Source organism: Lethenteron reissneri, chromosome 61, assembly GCF_015708825.2.
Source record: "Lethenteron reissneri isolate LAM-NWPU_2019-01 chromosome 61, ASM1570882v1, whole genome shotgun sequence".
NCBI classification, from domain to species: Eukaryota; Metazoa; Chordata; class Hyperoartia; order Petromyzontiformes; family Petromyzontidae; genus Lethenteron; species Lethenteron reissneri.
This window is the reverse complement of record NC_083839.1, coordinates 2,575,923-2,599,234: the sequence shown is the minus strand read 5'-3', so window position 1 is coordinate 2,599,234 and position 23,312 is coordinate 2,575,923. Positions and strand designations below refer to the sequence as shown.

General features: G+C 50.3%; 1 protein-coding gene across 2 annotated transcripts in view; it reads left to right on the top strand.

Moving 5' to 3' along the window:
* The window catches only part of LOC133358335 (integrin beta-5-like), a 58,323-nt gene that overhangs the window by 30,092 nt on the left and 4,919 nt on the right, over positions 1 to 23,312 (top strand). The window contains exons 12-16 of one of the 2 annotated variants that reach the window (XR_009757048.1): positions 1,593 to 1,815; positions 3,676 to 3,776; positions 5,400 to 5,519; positions 6,666 to 6,832; positions 9,427 to 14,743. Coding sequence is in view for 1 of the 2 variants with exons in the window: in XM_061576606.1 (XP_061432590.1) it covers positions 1,593 to 1,815; positions 3,676 to 3,776; positions 5,400 to 5,519; positions 6,666 to 6,832; positions 9,427 to 9,504 (689 nt within the window). In the remaining variant the exon portion in view is untranslated. Of the gene's footprint in view, positions 1 to 1,592; positions 1,816 to 3,675; positions 3,777 to 5,399; positions 5,520 to 6,665; positions 6,833 to 9,426; positions 21,453 to 23,312 lie in introns of those variants that run through there. The other variant, XM_061576606.1, reaches the window with a different exon arrangement.

The window sequence follows — 23,312 nt, the reverse complement described above, 5'->3', positions numbered from 1 at the left end:
AAAGTGCTGTGAGCGAGAGCCTGTCAAGGATGTCACAACGGCACGAGGATTTCGTGTGGTCGGCACCGTGCCGGACGTCTTAGTCTTGCCGGTGCTGATAACACTGGTTAACACACTTTTTCTGCCATAAGGTTTTAAGGTGCTGATTCCAAATCTGGCATCAGTTTTTGTCTATCACATCAGGTTTTTGAGATATCAAATATTGCATTTTCAATAAAAACTGCAGAAGAAAAATATTAAATAAATGTGGATATCTACGTAAAATGATATTATAAACACACTATCCTAAATATACAGCACCATATTTTTACACTAAAGCAGTCACTGACTCACAACAACTTGCAATCATAAGTGACAGAGTTAATTTCGGGTAAAATCAATAAAAATGGGGTATGCCGATAGCATAAAAATGATGTGATAGAACAAATCTGAGATCAGATTTGGAATCAGCACCCTGAAATTAGTCTAAAACAGCAAAAGTCCAGGCCAGAAAAAAAAGTTTTTTTTTGTTGACCAGTGTAATTTTCACACCTTAACGAGTTCCTCGTTTCAGACTCAGTAGACGTAGTGGGGATCCAGGACCCTTGACTGCCTTGCCGGTATGAGCGAGAGAGAGACGAGTGAGACTCCAAGTGGAGCGCCGGATCGTCGGTGAGGATTGTGAGCGTGGAACGTCCGATGCCGAAACATGCCCGTCGTGTTTGTAATTACCGGCGAAACTTCATGGTGCTCAAATTGTGCATGTTGTGGATTTACTCTCCAACACGCCGGTGTGCTGAACTAGTAACTGATCGGCACGTTTTGTTTACGTGACAAACCTTTCTAATTGGCCGTGTTGGGTGGTGGCGGGTTTAACGACACATTTATTTTCACGCGATCTAACCAACATCAAAAACCTCTTCTGGATAATATTGTTTGTGAAAGCCCTCTGTGATAAATTTTCTGCCTTCCTTGGGACGTTGGGATCGTGGTCTGGGATGTGTCGACCTCCCTATTGTGATTATATTTTTCCATCTTGATTTGAAACTTTCGTGAATGCAGGAATTCATACTCTTTGGTTCTTTCGGTAAAGTCACGTAGGTATAAGTAAAATAAATCACGACGTTTCTGGCGCAACACAAGCGTCCGTCATCAGGTGACGGACGCTTGAGCTTTCTGTTTTGGTGTCACATCTTAATTTGTTCAATTCATTTTTGAATTTGCTTGATAGTGTGCTGTATCAATGGGTTCTAGATTTGAAGCTTTCGTGACTGCAAGGATTCATACTCTTAGTTTTATGCTGTATCAGCAAATCTGGCTGTGACGGTCCCACCTGAAGACGGAGACTTGTGTTGCCTCCGAAACGTCGTGATTTATTATTATTTTATTTTTATTAATTTTAATTTTATTTTTTACCTACGTGACTTTACCGAAAAAACTAAGAGTATGTATATATGGGATTTGGTCATTATATGTAATTAACGAACAGCATCACGGGATGCTATTCACGTGAATGACACCATAGATAATATTGGTCGCCAAAGCCTGACGCTACGTGTTAAACTGACGCCCGTCATCCGTCCCCCCCTCTCTCTTGTGCTCCCCCCCCCCAGGCAACGGGCACTGCGAATGCGGCGAGTGCCGCTGTGGCCCCGACTGGGTCGGCGAAAGCTGCAACTGCACGACGCGCACGGAGGCCTGCCTGGGCGCCGACGGGCGTCTCTGCAGCGGCCGGGGGCTGTGCTCGTGCGGCCGCTGCGTATGCACCCAGCCCGGCGCGTTCGGCGACGTCTGCCAGAAGTGTCCCACGTGCCCCGACGCCTGCAGCATCAAAAAGTAACGCCACGGGGCACCCCCCCCACCCAACACCCTCCCCCTACCCCCCACTCTCCCCCCCACCACCACCTCCTCCCTCCACCAGTCAAGCGCCACGTTGGTGAGATGTTAACTACCTCGCCTGGTGTGCAGGAGGGTCTGGGGTTCAATCCCGACCCTGACGCCTGCTGCTGTATATTTGGAGTTTGCGTGTCTCTCTCTCATCATCATCACGGTGGCTAGGAGATGTTAACTACCTCGCCTGATATACAGCAGGCCGTGGGTCCGATCCTGACCCTGACGCCTGCTGCTGTATATTTGGAGTTTGCGTGTTTCTCTCTCTCTGCCCGTGGTCGCGTGGATTTTTTTTCTGGGCCCTTCGGTTTTTCCCTCCACATTTAGAAACATGTGATTAGACTATTTAGATTATTTTGCTGCGATAAATGTCCACATGATAAGCCACTTCGTTGAGCGATCGTTTGTGGCCTGGTCGCTTTTGAACAATAAGTTAATATCTCAGTGGGTGTTGCCTGGCAGGATGGGGATGGTTTAGTTTTATTTGTACGTGTTTGGGTGATTTGTTTACCGTTATTGTACTTTGCACTCTTATCGTATCGTTGTTTCTGTATTGTTTGTTCCTGTAACTTTAAATCTAGATTTGAAGTTTTTGTGACGGCAAGGATTCATACTCTTTGGTTTTTTCGGTAAAGTCACGTAGGTAAACATTTTAACTAAATTAAATCACGACGTTTCGGGTGCAACACAAGCCTCCTCCTTCAGGTGGGGACAACTTAGCGAAAGCACAACCGCTTAAGTGTGTGTGTGTTCCTGTAACGTTCTTACCCCGTGGCCCGGCTGGAGCGACAGCGCCGTTTTTCGCCAGAGGTCCTTCGAGCCCAGCGTCTGCTCTGCTCAAAGTTAAAAGTTAAAAAAGTAGAGTCGCAACTGAAAGTGGTTTATTGATCGTATGAGCATTGAGCGCGTCGTTCATCTCATAGTCAGTGGTTGAAATGCCACATCCCTTAGTGTGGGAGGGGGGGGGAGGCGAGTCTTTTGCGTAGGACAACAGCTTTTTTTCGCAAAGTGTTAACTCATTTTAATCGGCTTCGGAGGAGTCATGATGGGCTGAGTCGACCCCCTCTGACGGGGATATTTGAACTCGCGACCTTGCGATTGCGAGCCACACGCTTGAGCCACCCGGCGGGTTAATACCGCGGTAGTATTCACCGGAAACGCCACGCCGCGCACTTCCCAGCGGACGTTTAAAAAAAAAATACCACGTTGTTATTCGTTTCAACGGCCCCGAATGTGACAAAAATGACGGCATTTCTCCGGGCTTTCTGCAGTGGGAATATAACCTGCCAGCTCCTTGACCCCCGCAATGGACCCCGGCGCGGCTCGCATGTTGCGGTGGGGGCGAGGTGGTATACGTTTTGATCATTACCCCATGTGTAGAGATAGTTCAATGTTTTTTGTGCCATTTTGTTGAGTGGATACTTTACTGTGTGTTCTCTTGGTGTGGTCTGGCACGGTTTCGTTGTTGTCGTCGTTGTTGTTGTTTGTGGCTTGCCCACTCTTCATAATTAATTTATTCTTCGGTTCTTTCGGTAAAGTTACGTAGATAGAAAATAATACAATAAAAATAATACTGTTTTTTTTTTATTAAACTCAACGTTTAACCTACTCACGCCGGCTTGTTGCCGCCCTCACAGTCGGGCATATTTGCAGAATACACCACGCCGCCGTTGACCCTGGCCATTGATCGAGCAACCCAACGTTCCTACCAGCTCCCTCCGCAGGAATGTGTTGATTGGCTGAAACGGTGCGCATTCCGGAGGGCGGCTCCGCGCTTGTGATTGTTCGGATGCTACGTGTTCACAGGGAGTGCGTCGAGTGCCGGCTGTTCCAGCGGGGGCGCCTCTGGGAGGACGGCTCGTGTGCGCAGATGTGCGTCGACGAGATCCAGCAAGTGGAGACGATAGGTCCGTCGCACACACACACGCACGCACGCACGCACGCACACACGCACGCACGCGCTGCACATCTTCATGGGACATCCCTTGCCAGTATCAAAATATAAGAATAGGTTTTACCCCTTTCTGGCAATAAAACAGTTGTGTTAAGATTTTAAAAGACCAAGCTGAAATATTTTACTAGGAATCATGTTTGCATTAACCACATGTAACTTGTAGTGAACATGCAAACATAAAACCTGCTCTGGTAAGTATATGTATTGTCTTTGAAACTGATTGGTCCAGACCAGAGTACAGCTTTCTTGAGAGCGTAGTTCTTAAACGGTGTTAGACCAGAGGACGTCAAAAGGCGAACAGCACGAAGACAATGGTGAGTAATGCCTGCTGGGCTGCATGCTGTAGGCAGCGCTGCATGCCCCAGTACACAGTCTTTGACATCAAGGACCAGGGGTTACGAGGCTCAGGCTGAAGCCAAGGTCCAGGTGCCTGGGCGTCCGAAGCCAGTGTCAAGACCAGTCAAGGCCACGTGCTCTATACCAGGGGTGGGGAACGTCCGGCCCGCGGGCCGTATGAGGCCCGCGAAATCATTTCGTCTGGCCCTGCCAAGGCAACCGCACGACTCGAAATTCAATAAATCGATGCGCTTTTTTCATAGCAACATGAATTTAATTTTGTATGGCCCATGAATGATGTTATAAATATCCAAATGGCCCTTTGCAGAAAAAGTTTCCCACCCCATCTAGACCAATGGTTCCCGGCCTCGCTTGTATGTACGTACTTTGAACTTTCGCACCGTACGTAGCCAACCGTGCTCATTGGAGGTGCGGACCGCCGTCAACCCTCAAAATATTTCCGCATGCCTCCGTGCACCGATAACGCACATTTCAAAACTTAGACCTACTCTTGATGAATGCCAGGAATCGGCAGATGTCGCCGAGAGCCAGCCGTGTTGACGAGCCGTGAATGCGGTCTGCGAATCATTGGGCAGTTCCACGGACCAATCCCCCACGACCTTTCAGACCGACCCTCCCGGTGGTCTGTGGACAAGCGATTGGGGACCACTCCTCTAGGCTTAGGCCTTGGTCAAGGCTGGTGGCTCCAAGCCAAGTCCTCAGACCCAAGCCCACACCCCGGAGGTCACTCTCAGGGATGTGAGAGCCTAGCGGTGTCGATTCCCAGGAGACTTGTCTTGAAGCCCCAAGACTGCTCGGTAACCACACGTATGCACGTATGTACGTACGTATATTTTAACTCATTTCGTAGGCAACCGTGTTTATCGGAGGTGCAGGGCCGAAAGACAACAAACTAAACGCAAAAAGCAGTTCTAAAGAAATTAGTTTTCAATCCAGATGATTTAAAAGTGCATAGCTAGCTCCCAGTGGGGTCCTAATATTGGAAGGAAGAGCGTTCCAGACGGCCGCGGAAGCGCATCTGAGAGCGCCACGCGATGCAGTGACCGTCTTCATGTTCGACGGGCGAGCCACAAGCCGCTGCCTGCCGCGAGGGTGGCCGTCGAGTTCGCGTGGCGATGGTTCGTCCACGCGTCGCTTGCGCAGCGGCGATCTGCGATGCGCCGTTGACGTCACGCAGCGGGCGGGCGCGTCTGCGCGCCCCCGTGTGTTGGTGATGCAGATGAGAGTCACAAGGACGCCGTGACCTGCAGCTACAAGACCCAGGACGATTGCATCATGTCGTTCACTTACACAGAGGACTCGGACGAGAAGTCCGTTCTGGCTGCGCTCAAGGAGCCAGGTAAACCCGTCCGTAGTCTGCACGAGCATTCACCATGTGATCATACTCGTATTTACGGTACATGTGCATGTGCGTATGTCTATATACAGTAAAACCTTGGATTGCGAGTGTTTTGCAAGACGAGCAAATTTTTAAAATATTATTTTGATAAACGGGCGACGTCTTGAAATACGAGTAGTGCGTGTATACGCTTTGTTTGCCGAGCGTCACGTGATCACAACTGATGTACGAGTGCTTTGGATTACAAACACGTTTCCGGAACGAATTATGCTCGCAATCCAAGGTTTGACTGTATACTGAAGTTTTTTTGCAAATCCACTGCCAGATGAGGGCCTCGCCCGCCATGACGAGCGGGTCGTAGAGGTTGTTTGACCGAATGCGTCATGCTGGTCAGTGCGGGTATTGTTGAAGGGCTGGGAGCATAGACGTGGGTTGATGGGGCACCAGTCAGTCTGGTGGACTTGAGTCCTCAACATGTGCGGAGCGATCAAGGAGTGATTTTCGTGGGAAATGGTAACCACGGTAGTAGTGATAGAGGAGTGACAAGGAAGCCACTGACCGCCACTGAGCACATTTCCAACCAACGTCGCACCGCAAGCATCGTCGCACACCTGCCTGATTCCCTTACTGATAAACTATGAAACTATTCACTAAATTTTATTTTGCCAGGTAAGGCCCCACAGAGCTTTATAGGGCTTGTTCAGAAGAGACCTGTCTATCACAGATGATAGCTCAAGGGAGTGGCTTATCGCGTGGAAATTTATAGCAGCAGCCGAATATTCTGAACGCACGTTGATTCTAAACGTGGAGGGAAAAACCAGAGGACCCGGAGAAAAATCCACACGAACACGGGGAGAGAGAGAGAGACGCAAACTCTAAATATACAGCAGGCGTCAGGGTCGGGATGGAACCCACGACTTCCTGCATACCAGGCGAGGTAGTTAACATCTTGGAGGACCCAGAGAAAAATCCACGCGAACACAGGGGGAGAGAGAGACACGCAAACTTCAAATATACAGCTGGCGTCAGGGTCTGGATGGAACCCACGACCTCCTGCATACCAGTCGAGGCAGTTAATATCCCGTGAACTCCTCTGGCTCCCGTGTTGTCCGCCTCTTCCCCCACCCCCGGTGCGCCGTCACGCAGAGTGCGCCCACGGCGTGAGCGAGACCAACGCGGTGCTGTGCGTCGTGGCCGGCGTTCTGCTCGCCGGCGTCGCCGCTCTGCTCGCGTGGAAGCTCATGGTGACGGTGCAGGACCGGCGCGCTTTCTCGCGCTTCCAGAACGACCGCATGCACGCCAAGTGGGGCGCGGTACGTATCAGAATCGGAATCTTTGGTTAATGCTGGAGGAATCCGATGAGCCAGTTGAGGCGGGTAAGAAGGTTGCAACAACAACAAAAAATATTATAACATGATAGTAGTGCAAAGTACAAGAAAGATGTTAAACAAATTCTTGGTTCTTTCGGTAAAGTCACGTAGAAGGGAAATAATAAAATAATAAAAATACAACTATTAAATTCTCGCGACGTTTCGATTGCAACACAAGCAATCCTCATCAGGTGTGAAAACCACAGTAAGAAAATTTGAAAAAGTGGCGGTTTTTTTCTTAACGCTAGCACTTTTTTCAAATGTTCTTGCTGTGGTTTTCACACCTGATGATGATTGCTTATGTTGCAATCGAAACGTCGTGAGAATTTTATAGTTAAATTTTTATTATTTTATTATTTCTCTTTTACGCGACTTTACCGAAAGAACCAAGAATATGAATTTCTGAAGTCACGAAAGCTTTAAATCGAAAGATAAACAAATCGCACACAATCATACAAATACAACACTCAACCATCTCCATCCTACCAGCTCGAGCCCACCGAGGTATTCATTTATTTTTCAGACGTGACCTGGCCACAAATGATAAGTCAACAAAGTGGCTTGTCACGTGGAAATTTATATCAGCAAAATTCATCTAAATAATATCAATGTTTCGAAATGTCTTTTGAACTTCTATCGCAACTGTGCGTAGCCAACCGTGCCAATCGGAAGTTCGGGGAGGGGGGAAAACAAACTGAACACAGAAAGAGCAGTTCTAAACAAATGAGTTTGTCATGCTCGATGATTTGAAAGGAAGGAAGAGCGTTCCAGACAGCTGCAGAGCAGCACTTTCACAGAACACAGAACAGGTTATAATAATACTTACATTCGATATAGCATCATTCATGCTAATAGCATCCCATAACTCTGTACGTTAATTTTATATAAGGACCAAATCCCCTACACAGCCACTGCCAAGCAAATGAAAACCCTACTACTACCAAGCTAAATAAAAAATGAATAAACAAATTAAGAAATGGCTACACAACAGAAGCAGCACAAACAACAACAATAACAATAATATAAGTTATCACAACAGAGAAAGGAGTCCACATCCCAGACCACAATCTCAACTTCACAATCAAGCCAGGAAATTTAAAACGCGACCAATATCATCCAACATGAAGGATTTTGTTGGGTTGGATCGCGTAAATATAAATGTGGCGTTAAACTCGCCACCACCCGACATGGCCAATTATTAAGGTTTGTCACGTAAACAGAACGTGCCAATTAGGAAACCTTCACAGGAAGGCGGCAGAAAGTTACGACTAACTTATACCGATCAGTCCAATCTCTTTGCCGTTGTCGATGTTTTATTTGAACCGGTGGCCCCCCCACTGCCTGGCTATCGCGATCCGATTCCAGAACGCCGGGCGCGAGCCAACGACGTGGAGGGATGCACGCTCGGAAATCACGTTGACAGGACGGGCAAAGGGGTGATCGCATGGATCTGAGAGCGCAATTCACACGCGAGAATTCAGACTTGAGAAAAAACGAAGTGAGCGGGGCACGTCATGGTTAGCGGGGGACGATGATGGCCGATGGTCAGGAACCGTGACGGAGCGGCAGCCGAGGAACGGGAACGCGTCTTGAGAGGACGCTCCGCCGAGGGAGATGGAGCGACGGTGGAACGAGCGCGCGTGCGGCTGGATTAGCGCCTCCGATTAGTGCGGTTTTGGCTCCGTACGGCGCGAAAGACATTCAACGTATATTACGTCGCAGGCTTGTGAGAGGGTAACGCCAGTTTAGGAAGGCCTTCATCTAGCAGTCGATAGATCATGGCCGATCAGGGTTCTTCAAGTTTTGTGAACGACAGATTTGAGGTGACCCCTTCAGGCAGAAGACATATATCAATGATGATAATAGATTAAAACAGACTAGTAACTTTAAGAAGAAACAATTAACATGTTTTACGCCGCCGTTAAAATATATCATATTTAACCTCATGTGTCCTGACTTCTGGGCCACCCTGCATAATAGGTGACGTCTCAGGCAAATGGCCTGTCTTCATGGCAAGCAATCAGAGATGCACTGGGTGATAAGAGTGGACTTCGACTCTCAACTTGTATTATCCACTCTGTCTCGCCTCTCTGTGCTACGACGAAGAGCCATTGCCCAAAACGTCACCTGTCATGTATTTTGATGCATATATTTTTTTTTAAAGCGGCGTTATTGACCTATGTGTTGAAATTAGTTTTTGTCAAGGTACGCTTGTGCACCGACTGCCAACGCTGCAATAGCAGCGTCACCAAAGTTATTCGGTCAAAATAGTGAATCATTGCATAGCGACAGACTGCGGGTTTAGGCGGCAGTGTTTACAACAAACAAGCTTCTCGCTCGGCCCGGACAGTACCTTTCACACACGAGCGTCGGCCGCTGACACATCCTGCCGTCCACAAGCTCGGCATTCGAAACCACCCCACGCTTACTCACTCCCGCACACAGACCGGCCTCTTTCATCGCGCGACACTGTGCGCCGTTTGTCCCGTTTTCCCCGACGAACTCGCCGCTCATCTGCGTTTTCCCCCTTTTCGCAGGGCTCCAACCCGCTCTTCCCGAACTCCAACCACTCCGAGGTCTCCTTCCACGGGCTGCCGCTTCCGTCTGGGAATTGAGGTTTTTTTTTTTGGAGAGGTCGGAGGCGACGCGCGGCGGATCGGAACGCAGACCAACGCCGTGACACGCCCCTTGTAAGCGGGCCATCTGCCAGGAGACGTTCGCTTGAGGCCGGGTTCAACGAGTTCCTCCTTGTTGGCAACGAGCCGTCGCCTCCAGACAGGCCGGACCGACGTGGACGCCAGCCGAGTGGTGACCGACTCGCGCCCATCACTCGACTTTTCTCCATCCCTGCCGAGGCCCCCCACCACCCCCCCCCCCCGCCCGTCGACCTGCCTCTTAAATGGCATCTGCCTCGTTATCCGCCCCCTCCCCCACCCCCTGCCATGCTTATACATCATTTTTTTTTCACCGTACAACTGAGCTGCACCGGGTGGATTGGGGGGGGGGGGTGGGGCATGTCCGTCGACGGCTCGTTGTCTCCCACCCAATGGGCGAGGGGTCGTGCTGTGTTTAAAGAGTCGTCACCGAACGACTGTCACACGCAATGAAATGCGTTGTATGCCCCCACCACCCCTCTCTAACACTCTGGCCCTGCTTGGCCCCGAGCCAGATTCAGAAGCCTTCTTCGCGAGGCCAAAGTATCGCGGTGGCTCGACATGGCAAACGGCCGGTGGGAAGTCCAACCCGTGCCGTTAAATGCCCACCCCCCCACGCTGGCTTATCTCGGATGTGCCAGTGAAAAGTCGGTATGTATATATATGTAACGAGTCATCCCGAAATCAGCGTATGAAGTTGCGATTTTATTTAGGCAGGCTCACCTTGTCATTTACAGGCAGTGACCGTCGTCACGGCAGAGGTCGCAAACGGGTTTTGATTCCTTACCCTACCCGTACCCAGCCGGGTACGGGTAGGGTACGGGTATCGGGTACATGATTGCGACCTCTGGGATGAAGCCATGTTGCAGGCGCGGGTGGGTTGATTCTAGGAACTTGAATTGTGAGAAGAGACAAGACGTTGGGAAATGAGTGACAAACGGTGACTCACCAGTGACCCACGGTCTGCCCGTACCCGGCTGCACCAATGTCGCAAACGGGTACCCGTACCCGGCTGGGTACGGGTACCCGGGTATCGGGTAGGGTACGGGTATTGGGTACCCGGTTGCGACATCTGTGTCACGGTGACCATCGTCACGGTGACCGCCGTCACGGTGACCGTCATCACGGTGATCGTGACTATTGCCGAAATGATTGTGATGATTATTGAACTAAAACTAAACAATTTTTATTTCATCAGGTAAGGCCCATTGAGCAGCTAAAAAGCTATTTTTCAGAAGCGACCTGGCCATCAAAAATGCTGGCTCAACAAGAAGTGGCTTATCATCTTGTGGAAATTTATAGCAGCCAAATTCTCTAAAACGCGCAATGTTTGTGGTAAATGTGGAGGGAAACACACCGGAGGGCCTGGAGGAAAAACATCGATGCGACCACATTGTTACGGTGAAGATGCGCAGAGTGACAACAATCCTGTGCCGATCGGAGAGGAAACGTGTTCGCGAAATGCAGCCCGGCCAATAATCAACACAGTGACGGCGGGATCACTGCAATGAAAATTGTCTACAGTTTCTTGAGATGGAGTTTCAGAGTATCCTTTCATGTGTAACCATGTAATCATCCTTTTTAAGTTATTGATGAATTGTAATATAAACGCGTGGTCATGTATAGCAATAACACGTCTGTGTTAAATTCGCTTTAAGTGGGGAAGTGAAGCACCCCACTTGACATTCCCTGCGTGCGTCCGCGCGTGCGTTTACCTGTAGAAACGTGCGCCAATTCTTTATACGTTCACACGCTCCGTTGCCGTAGTGGAACACAAACTGTTTAAATCCATAAAAGCCTTCCCACGGCGAATATGGATTAAATGTCGCACGACTGCCGGTTACAACAAATGCCCGGTGCTTCGTGAACACTTTTGGTAAGAATTGGATTCGGTTGATTCTAAAATAATTCCAATTCACATTGAAATTTTTTTGTACCCCTTTAAAATGTTGCGGTTGCCCGTCCAGCAGCATGTGTGGCCCGCTAACGAAGTGGGCCCTCATATCCGTAGCGGCGAAAACAAAGTGTGTAGACTACGGTAATGGAAATGTTTTTAGCGTGTGGTTGATACATGTAAATACCAGCGTAAAAAGCCAGCAGGTTATTATTGATTTGCTTTCTGTCCGTGTACAGTGCGAAATAAGTTCAACATACATACATGCGTACGTTCGCGGAGAAGTCGGGTATTCCATTCCATGGTCCCGTATGATTGAATTCTCCGCTGGCCACACGCAGGCAAACTTACTATGCTTGAGATTCCGTATTATTGCTTGCTGCTCAAGAGAGACCCCTTAACACAACACCAGGGTCTCGAAGCTCACTTGATTGGATTGACTTTGTGTGCGTAATGAATAACCAAATGTCTCTGCTTTTAACACTTGATATATTTTATTATGCTACATTTTTATGGTGACCCTGGGACACACACGGAGCAATGACGCCAGAAAAAAACATTGGAAATATTCCCAGAACATTTCGTCTTTTTTTTTTTTAACACGTAGAAATAATTCACAAAACGTTGTCATTAACACAGCCTTAAATATAAATTTATGGAAAAGCCGGGTGACGCCGTGCCAGAAACGTGATGAAGTGCGCCTTCTGGGTGCCACAAGTTCTGGCCTGTAACCCCTTGAGGACGGCAGTGAAGTGTTTATAGCCTGCTGGCGAAAAACTCGTCAGGGTAAGCGATTTGGAGGGTGGCATTTTCAGCTTCTGTAGCGCCCAAAAGTGAGTTTATGCTTCATCATGAGATAAGTTAAACTTGTTTGTCCAGGTGAGAACTTAAGAGAGACCAGGAGAGTCTCTGTTGCAAGTGTGACCTGCCAGGCGGGGGGGGGGGGGATGATTGTTGTGCAGAATACAATTTTGGGTGATCCGCGGCATAACCTTAGAATTTTGGCAACGTTGGGACCCCGACGCCGGCACACGATGGCCCGCTCTTGCGAATGACGCCAAGGGGATCTTTAGGGTCCACTGTGAGTGAAACAGACGGCGCGCAGCAGCAGCAGCAGTAGTATAATTATCACTCGGGTTATTACCACAGTATTAATCGTGGCGGCCACTGGATTTGAACCGTGATCATCAGCAAGTCGGCGATAGCGCGACCGCCGCTGGCTCGGCCTTGTCAATGCTTTTGTAGTGACACCGACAGACATGGTGACTTAACAAGAGCCTTTTATTCAGACTCAGCACCAACGATGCCCAGGCTTGGTTCTTGAGGCTTGAGCGCCATCTTCTCCAACGTCTCCTCTCCCGTTTTGCTTGTCCCCTTTCATACCTCCCAAGCGACCTCTCTGGAAGCTTCTATGACCCCACTCCCTTCGGCCAATCCTGGCCCTTCCCCACCCAATGGTTCTAGACCATCCTATAGTCCACCGCTCGTTTTCTCGCCTCTCTACCTTTCACATCTTTCCTCCAATTCCTTTCGATCTTCGTCTCCCGACCAATCACTGCCGATGTCTCCCTGCACCAATGGGAGACCTTGACCCACCGAAGGGGCCATCCATTGAGTAGGTAAAAAAAAATCTGTCAAAACTTGACCCATCCCCCCCCCCTCTCTGTACGCACGCGGACTTTTTACACCCCCCCCCCCCCTGAATCCTATAGAACGGCCGATATTTTATGCACGCAGAAACGATCAAGGATTAATAATATTAACGTGTTTAAGTGCACAGATAGTCCACCGCCGGAGTATCTAACTATGCGTACGCACATTGTCAGTATACCCCCCATACGCAAGCGTACGCATTTGGGTTAATCCCCCTCCATGCGTATGTACTAAATGGATGGGCCCTAATTGTCTGTGTGACCTTACACTTGTGTCAGGTCAGCGCTCTCTTTTCCCGTTCGTTACACTTTGAGCGGTCGTGGCCGTCTTTTGTTGTTGTCAGGGGAGAGAGATTCACTGACTCCCCCCCACCTCACCCCAGGGACCAGGCTGTCCCGTTACGTTGGCCGCCTTCTACATTTTCTCCGTTGGGCCCCCCCAGCATTGCGGGGGAGCGTGGCGCGGTGTTGACGCACTTCGCCGCCACGTGAGCACGTGGCCCCGAGTTGGATCCCTCAAACCCCCGGCCACGTGTTACCTTCGTTGGCAAGTGATATCTCTGAGCCGGGACCTGGGCCCAACCACCCCAGAAACTCGCCAACCTGCGCTGGCCAGCATCGGGCAGGGTGATGTGGTCAGCCAACTAACAAAGACTTGAGGCACGGCACGGGGAGGCCGCCTTCCAGCGGCGGATTGACAAAAGAAGAATGCAAATAAAATTTGCCGTTATGAAGTCGGTGCGAGTGACAAAACGTGGGCACATTCATTCTGTTCTTGGCTCGCCATCGAACAAAGACAGTCACTGCATCGCCGTGGCTGTCTGGAATGCTCTTCCGATATTAGGGAGCCACTGGGAGCTATATGCACCTTTAAGTTTAGATTGAAGACTCATTTTTTTCTAACTGCTTTTTGTGTTTAGTGTGTTGTCCTTCCCCCCCCCCCCCCCCCCCGCAACCTCCGATTAGCACCGTAGGCTACGTACGGCGTGAAAGAAGTTCAACATCATTCAATGTGGGCTTTTGCACACCCGGTTGCCAAAACGCGATCCCTCAATTTCACGTCCCATTAAGGGGAGGACTAGATTGTGACGCCGTGCAACGTGCCAGCCCCCTCAAGTGCGGCGCCCTTGTTCCGGAAACGCCCTTGAGAGGATTGGGTCTCCGCTTCTCGCGGTCGAACAATCACGGTGGCCATGACGACATCCGCGAGACGCACGGGTCCTGACATGACCCCCCCACCACCAACCCCCCGAGAGTTAAGAGTTGACGGCTTCGTTTTTACAGCAGCCGCCTCTGGCCCCGTTCGCCGCAACGGCGAAGCAATGACGGCCGCTGCGCCATGTCCCCTCAAACGCGCGCGCCCAGACGGGAGGTCAATCGGCTTTGCGTATTGACCCGAGGGCCTATAAAGCTAAGTGCAGGGCCTGCAGCTTATGATGTTATAAAGGGGCACTAAATAAAAAAAAAACTGTAAATATTAAAAGGCAAATGTTTGCCTTGCATAGTCAAGTAATTGTATTTTTTTCATTTGCTATACAGCCAGATAATACGACAGGTCGCTAAACACCCAGTCGTTCATAAAAGTCGAAGGCGGTATCATCATGGCTTGGCTTCGCGAACGAAGATCTAGGAAGGACATCCACGTCTTCTGCAGGTACGCTGGTGGCTGACAAGGCCTATGTGGGACAGGCAGGTTCTGCCACAACAGCTGCAAGTATAGGTCTGATCTGGGATGGGTGCTGAGGGGTCACGGTTCTTCCTCCTTTTGTTTTCCATACGGGCCCTGCGGGTATCTTCGAAGAAGGAGGTAGTCTGGTGGACTGTGTGCCGCCAGGAGTTGCGATCAGCTGCTTGTGTTGCCCACTGACGGTGATCGATGCAGCAAGCAGTGAGGGACTTCTTCAGGGAGTCTTTGTATCGCTTTCGTGGTGCCCCTATGTCGCGATAGCCAGAGGACATTTCCCCATAGAGCACAATCTTCGGTAGGCGGTGGTTCTCCATCTTGCCCAGCGAAGCTGTATCTTGAGGACCATGGCCTCGATGCTGGTGACCTCCGCTGACTCGAGGACTTCAGTATTGGCGACGAAGTCACTCCAGTGAATATTGAGGATTGTGCGGAGGCAGCGCTGATGGAAATGCTTGAGGAGACTCAGGTGACGACGGTACGTGACCCAGGACTCAGTGCCATACAGGAGAGTGGTCAGCACAACAGCTTTGTAGACATTGACCTTCGTGTCTCTTTAGGTTGCTGGTGTTCCAGACGCGTTTGTATAGTCTGCTGAATGCACTGTTTGCCTTGGACAGCCTGTTGTCGACTTCGTTGTCGATCTTGGCGTCAGACGAGATCACGCAGCCCAAGTAGCTGAACTGGTGGACAGCTTTCAGTTCTGTTTGTTCAATGAAGATGCTTGGTGGATGGTGCTCCTCATGGGGTGCGGGCTGATGAAAAACTTCAGTCTTCTTCAGGCTGACTTCAAGACCGAAGATCTGAGCAGTTTTCGCGAAACAGCACGTAATTCGCTGCATAGCTGCCTCTGTGAGCAAGGAGGGCGGCATCGTCAGCAAACAGCAGCTCCCTGATCAGTTGCTCCATGGTCTTTGTGTGGGCCTGCAAACGCCTTAGGTTGAACACGCTTCCGTCGAGACGAAAACGGATGTATACGCCATCAGCGTCGTCGAGGTCCTCTGTGGCCTGCTGGAGCATCATGCTGAATAAAATGGTGAACAGCCCTGTTTCACACCGTTTTCAATAGGGAAGGGCTGCGAGAGGTCGTTGCTATGTCTGACTTGTCCAAGCTGGTCTCTCTGAAGCTGCACGATCATGGTGAGGAACTTCGGTGGGCAGCCTAGTTTTTCCAGGATTTTCCAAAGTCCCTGCCTGCTCACGGTGTCAAATGCTTTTGTCAGGTCCACAAAGGTGACGTACAGCGCTTTGTTTTGCTCCCGGCACTTCTCCTGAATCTGCCTCAGGACAAACACCATGTCTGTGGTTCCCCGGTTGGCTCTGAAGCAACACTGTGTCTCTGGGAGGTGATCTTCAGCTATTGCGGGTACCAGTCTATGCAGCAGTACTCTTGCTTCTATTTTGCCAGCAACGGACAGAAGTGTTATGCCACGATAATTGGAACAGTCTGATTTCTCCTCTTTGTTCTTGTACAGGGTGATGATTACTGCATTTTTGAGGTCTTGAGGGAGTTTGCCCTGCTCCCTGCAGCAGACGAAGAATTCATGAAGTTTGGTGTGCAGTGCTGGGCCTCCGTTCTTCCATACTCCAGGAGGGATGCCATCAACTCCTGCAGCTTTACCACTCTTCAGCTGTTTAATGGCTTCCTCAGTCTCTTGGAACGTTGGTGCCACATCCAGTTAAGTTTTCACTGGTTGTTGTGGGATGCGGTCAATCGTTGGATCTTGGACTGAGCGGCTAGCATTGAAGAGCATGTAGAAGTGCTCAGACCAGCGGTTCAGGATTGAGTCCTTTTCGGTGAGCACTTCTTTCCCATCTGCACTCCGCAGGGGGCTCAGGATTTGATATGAGGGGCCATATACCGCTTTTAGAGCTTCGTAGAATCCCCCGTAGTCGTCAGTATCAGCGCAAACCTGAGTTCTTACTGCGAGGTTGGTCCACCACTCGTTTTGAATCTCTCGAAGCTTGCGCTGGAGGGTGCTGCATTCCAGGCGGAAGGCTGCTTTTTAGTGTGGGCAGGATAGGTGGGCCTGGTGTGCTGATCTCTTCTTTGACAGCAGCTCCTGGACTTCTAAGTTCTCATCGAACCAATCTCTGTTTTTCTTCGTGGAGAATCCGAGGGTATCTTCAGATGTTTGCAGAACAACAGTTTTGATGCGGTCCCACAGCACTTCAGGAACCGGAGGCACGTCTGCTAGGCAGCTTGGTTCCTCTATCTTAGATCGTAGGCTTTTCTGGAAAACTGCTTTGACCGCGGCAGACTGAAGGCTGCAGACTTTGAGCTTCTTCCTCGGGGCGCCACCTTTCCTTGGTCTGGGCTTAAAGTGGAAGCTGAGTTTGCAGAGGACAAGGCAGTGGTCTGTGTGACACTCGGCGCTGGGCATTACCCTGGTGTGAAAGACATCTTTTAGGTCACGCTGGCGCACTAGGATGTAGTCTATGAGATGCCAATGTTTTGACCGAGGGTGCATCCAGGTTGTCTTCAGACTGTCTTTCTGCTGGAAGATGGTGTTGGTAATGGAAAGCTGCTGTTCCGCGCAGAGTTCAAGTAACAAGCGCCCATTGTCGTTGCAGCTGCCCACACCGTGCCTTCCAAGTACGCCATTCCAGGTTTCCGAGTCTCTGCCCACTCTGGAGTTGAAGTCAAGGATGACAATTTTGTCGTCAGCTGGGATATCCTGCAGAAGGTTGCGTAGGTCGGAGTAAAACTTGTCTTTGTCTGCAGGATCTGCCTGGAGAGTTGGAGCGTACACACTGAGCAGTGTTGCGTGTTGCTGGTCACGAAGTGGTAGACGCATTGAGATGATGCGGTCAGAGTCGCCAGTTGGCAGGCTTGCAAGCTTGGTAGCGATAGAGTCCCTGATCATGAAGACGACACCTGAACGGCGTCTCCCTGACGCTGGTTTGCCTGCTCCTTTAGACTGCCTTCCTCTGAAAAGCGGATTTCGCTGAGGGCGGCGATGTCAACATCCAACAGAGCGAGTTCGTGTGCAATTAAAGCAGATCGTCGCTCAGGTCGAGTGCTGTCAGCTGAGTCTAGCATGGTTCTGATGTTCCAGCATGCGAGTTTGAGTTCTTTCCCACCTTCTAAGTCGAATGGGATGTGCCGTTGATTCTTTGATATAGTTCGACCGCATATGAAGATGCCCGTTGACCGTGGAAAGCAAACTGAGGGAGGAGGAGACGAGCTTTGTTTAGGCCACCTTTTCTAGGCCCCTCTCCGTGTGGAGCAAGCAGTGCTGTCCCTAGAAAAGGCTGCTTGGTCGCTCAGGGTGCTACCGTGTGATGATGTTGTCTCCAGGTCATCATCTATAGCCTTAGACTGTCGGGGCAAGCGCTGTTAGCGAGTAGCACCTATGAAGGCTGGCACGGCACACAAGGGGGTGGGTGGCCAGCGCCACGCCATGAACCGCCTTTGTCTCCCTCGTGGCAGTGTTTAAGCATTGTACCAGGTACTCATTTGAGGCCGAGTCGACCTAGGGGAAGGCTCAGGACCGGATCAGACAGTCGTCACTGGTGTTGGTGGCCATGAGCGGGAATCAAACTCGGGTCGCTGGGTTCATAGCGCTCTCTCTTGTTCGTCCATCATAGTTGATGATGACCATGACACATTTGTCATTTTGTTGGGTTTTGATGAGTGCGCAGATGGCTGAACAGGCCAATCCGAGCCCGGAATTCTTCGTGGCACACTGGACAGGTCAGAGAGGATGTAGAGCTCTGAGGTGCAATCACAAGTCCTTCCCTGGTAGATTTGCGCTGCTGCCTCTTCAAGATAGCACAGGAGCTTCTCCTACTCTCACAGAGGACTGCACCGTCCTGTACTTTTCTTCTCCAGGCAGGTCGGTCGTGTGCTCGGGGTTCCCAGCTTTTCAGGTCGAATCCACAGCTCTTCAAGGAAGCTTTTAGGGTGTCCTTGTAGCGCTTTTTGGGGCCATCTTGTGCTCGCTTGCCATTCTTCAGCTCGCCAAAGAAGACTAGTTTTGGAAGTCTCGCGCAGAGCATTCTGGTCACGTGGCCAGTCCATCTAAGCTGTTCCTTCGCAAGCAAGGCATAGATGCTGGGGATATTGGCCTTGCTGAGGACTTCCGTGTCAGGAATTCTGTCTTGCCCATTGTTCCTCAGCAGTTTCCTCAGACAGCTCAAGTGGAGATGATTACATTTCTTGGCATGGCGCTGGTAAACTGTCCAGGCTTGGCACCCATACAGAAGAGTTGGTAAGACAACAGCCCGGTAGACCTTCAGTTTTGTCTCCTGCTTGATGCCAGTCCTTTCTCATACCGAGTCACGTAGACGTCCAAAGGCTGCACTGGCCTTGACAATCCTGATGTTAACCTCATCATCTATGTGCACAGCGCGAGACAGAGTACTACCGAGGTAAGTAAACTTGTCAACAGCTGAAAGCTTTTGCCCATTCACAAAGATGGGCTCAGTGTAAGGTTTCCCAGGAGCATGTTGGTATAGGACTTCAGTCTTATTTGTGCTTATTGTTAGGCCGAAATGGTCCATATTGTCCTGTAGATCTTTATTTGAGCCAGCAGCCAGAGCACAGTCATCAGCAAACAAAAGTTCTCGAACAGTGACTTCCTCCACTCTAGTTTTGGCTTGCATCCTCGCAGGTTGAATAGCCCACCGTCAAAACGGTAGATGAAGCTAATTCCAGTGTTGTGATTCTGGAATGAGTCTTGCAGCATGGCAGAAAATACCATGCTGAAGAGCGTTGGCGCTAAAACGCAGCCTTGCTTCACCCCGTTTGTGATTGGGAACGGATCAGAGAGTTCTTGCTGGTCTCTGACGCTGGCCATCATACCATCATGGAGATTGCGCACGATGCCAATGAACTTGTCTGGACACCCATACTTGCCAATGATTTTCCATAGGCCCTCCCGGCTGACTGTCTCGAATGCTTTTGTCAAATCAACGAAAGCCATATATATGTAACGGCGTAAGTAGCGTAGGAGACGTTTGACGGAGACAACACGTATTTATTAACAAATGGGTACTATACAGTACGTAGCACACCCTAACACTGGAAGGGGTAACGGCCCCTTCACCCGGTTCTATCCAAGGCAGTGTCCCTCGGCTAACGTTTCCCCATTAGCTCCTACACTCCTCTAACCCAGACCATCCTATAGAGGCTAACTCACCTGGCCCAGCTTCGGCTCAGGTCCGACCCTCAACCACAGGAGCCTGGCCCTCACAAGGACACAGACCTCGCTGCTCTGAGGTCGCCCCTGGCTTGCCCTGCTCGGCTCTTATAAGAGCAGCGAGACAGGGTAGTCCCAGGGCTAGCTAGCTGGTCTTCAGTCTTCACTGGCTCTTCTGCTCCAACGACTGCCTCGAGCTCTCTCGCGCACCGCGTTATATACCCAACTGGCCCCGAGGGGCAGGGCTGTATGCGGACGTTGATGTAGACACCCCACGCACGGACCGTGATGTAGACACCGCAACGTAATGGCTTGCTACACCCTGGTACGTACCACCTCTACATATAGATCAACATTTTGTTCTTGGCATTTCTCCTGTAACTGCCGGGCAGTAAATACCATCTTTTCTGAAACCACACTGACTCTCAGGTAGCAGACCCTGGTCTAGGTAGGCGGTTCAGAAGGATTCTTGCCAAGATTTTGCCAGCGATTGATAGTATAGAGATGCCTCTATGGTTGTCGCAGGCCTGCCGATTGCCTTTCCTCTTATAGAGATGGATTATAGAGGCATCCTTGAACTCCTGGGGAACGGCTTCTAATTTCCACAGAGACTGGAAGGGGTCGGTCAGTTTCTCGACTAAGCGAGGCCCTCCGGCCTTGTAGATTTCTGCTGGAATGGCATCGGACCCTGGAGCTTTGCCTGATGAGAGGAGGCTTATGGCTTTGCTGGTTTCCTCAATGGATGGTAGAACAGCAAGGGACTGGGTTATTTCCGCTCCTATACAAGCGCTCCCCTCCATTACACTTTGGAAAGACACGGACTCTAACAGCACTTGCCCCTACAGTCTGTCAAGGCTATCCGGGGAGGTCTTTGTCTATCTCTATGAGTGTGTGTGTGTGCGTACACCTGTGGATATAATTTGTCCACGGACGTGGATCGAGTCTCGCGACGCATCTTTACTCGCCGTGCTTTATTAATGAGGAGGGCCTCTTCCCGTTTGGTTTCCTCTGTGCATTTTGATTCCAAAAGCTGTGGACGAAGGCACGCCTGCCCCTCGTGAAAACACTGAGCGAGTCGCGCTTGACGGAGCTCCCTCAGAATGCGCCAGACCAACTCGGAGCGCTTTGCATCTCTCGTCTCAGAACATTTGAAAGGGGTGCAACGCCCACCCCCCCCCACCACCCAGTGGTAGCTGTCCCTGTGCAGGCACAAGGTGACAGAGCACCCGGCCTGCAAACGGGGTGACCAGTCCCCTTGTCTTCCAGAGGCGAGCGATCCCGGTCCACCGTTACACCCAGTAGGTTGTACGTCTAAGGGTTTGCCCACCCCTCCCCCTTACTCCTCTTGTTGACCCATCCCCTATTTGTCTTCATCGATGTCGCATTCGGAGAGGGTCCTTCGACAGCCCCTTGCGTGGTGAACCCCTTTCGCGTCGGCCCGGTGTGCACTCTCCGTGAAGTCGCGAAGGGCGTCTGACGTTCGGCAGGTGCGACTGGCCTGTTATACATATGTAATAAAGGACTTCGCCACGCTCCACTTGGTCTCCGTCCACTCTTTATTAGGTCAACACCCGCAGCCCGCTGGTCCCAACACCGAACCAGCTGTGCCTCGCGACGCGCCCCGCACGCGCTCTTCCGTCAGTCTTTCAGCTCCCCTCGCTCCGCACACCGCTGGCCGACGATGTGCTGAGCCCTTGCAGCCACGTGGCTGATGGCGCGGAATCCCTCCGGCCACCCAACGTGGTCCCGCTTCTTCACTCCAACAACTGACCCGGAGCCCTTCCGGGCTCCCACCTGTATCCCCTTCACCACGTGACCCTGTCTCCTCCCTCACACCACGTGCCTTCGAACATTCCAGATCTCGCCCCTCCATCGCGCCCTGCTAGCTCCGCCCCTAGGTTCCGCCCCCACTCACCTCGCTTCCGATTGGACCCGAGGTGAGCGGGGACCTTCATATACGCCCCCATACTAGCTCCGCCCCTCATGTGATTGGCCAAAAGGCCAGCAGCGAACCCCGCTTGCGCTCGCATTACACATGGTAGAGATATATTTTTTTCGGTGGGGGTGGGGGGTTGTTAGATCGCGTAAATATATAAATGCGTCGTTAAACCCGCCACCACCCGACCACGGCCAACTCGTAAGGGGTTGTCACGTGAACAGCACGTGGCCAATTCGTACAGCACCATTGGTTGCGTGTTCGAGAGCCAAACCACAGCATTTACAATGCGAGTAACGGACGTTTCGCCAGTGATTACAAACCAGCTTCGTCAGGCGTCAGCAACCAGATGTATTCATCTTCTTGGTTCTTCCGGTAAAGTCACGTAGAAGGGAAATAATAAAATAATAAAAATAAAACATAATAAAATAATTCTCACGACGTTTCGGCCACAACGGCTGCTTGCGTTGTGGGCGAAACGTCGTGAGAATTATTTTATTATGTTTTATTTTTATTATTTTATTATTTCCATTCTACGTGACTTTACTGAAAGAACCAAGAAGATGAATCCCTGCAGTCACGAAAGCTTTAAATCGAAAATGACGAGCCACTTGAACACGAACACATATTTTTGTGTTTCGATTTAAAGCTTTCATGACTGCAGGGATTCATCTTCTTGGTTCTTTCGGTAAAGTCACGTAGAATGGAAATAATGAAATAATAACACGAACACATTTTTTTGTGTTTCGATTTAAAGCTTTCATGACTGCAGGGATTCATCTTCTTGGTTCTTTCGGTAAAGTCACGTAGAATGGAAATAATAAAATAATAAAAATAAAACATAATAAAATAATTCTCACGACGTTTCGGCCACAACGCTGCGTTGTGGCCGAAACGTCGTGAGAATTATTTTATGTTTTATTTTTATTATTTTATTATTTCCATTCTACGTGACTTTACCGAAAGAACCAAGAAGATGGCTGGTCATTGTTCGCGCCCCCCCTCCACCCCTCCTCTACGGCGCGAGGACTGTCGCTTCCGACTCCGGTTCTGCCGCTGACAGAGCGCTGGGAGCTCGCTATATGCCAGCCAGCCAGCCACGGGGGAAACGGGCTCGACGAAACCTACGGGTCCGCACGCGTGGGAGCGAAATCCATCACGCGTTCGGCGAGAGGCGAGCGTCGTACGGCAGGCAGGGCCGGATCAAGGCACTGGAGTTCTAGATTTGAAGCTTTCGTGACTGCAAGGATTCATATTCTTAGGTTTTTTCGGTAAAGTAACGTAGGAAAAAAATTCAAATAATACAAGTAAAATAAAAATCAAATAAAAAAGAAAAATCACGACGTTTCGGAGGCAACACAAGCTTCCGTCCTGAAGACGGAAGCTTGTGTTGCCACCGAAACGTCGTGATTTTTATTTTATTTTTATTTTACTTTTATAAAAAATTTATTTTTACCTA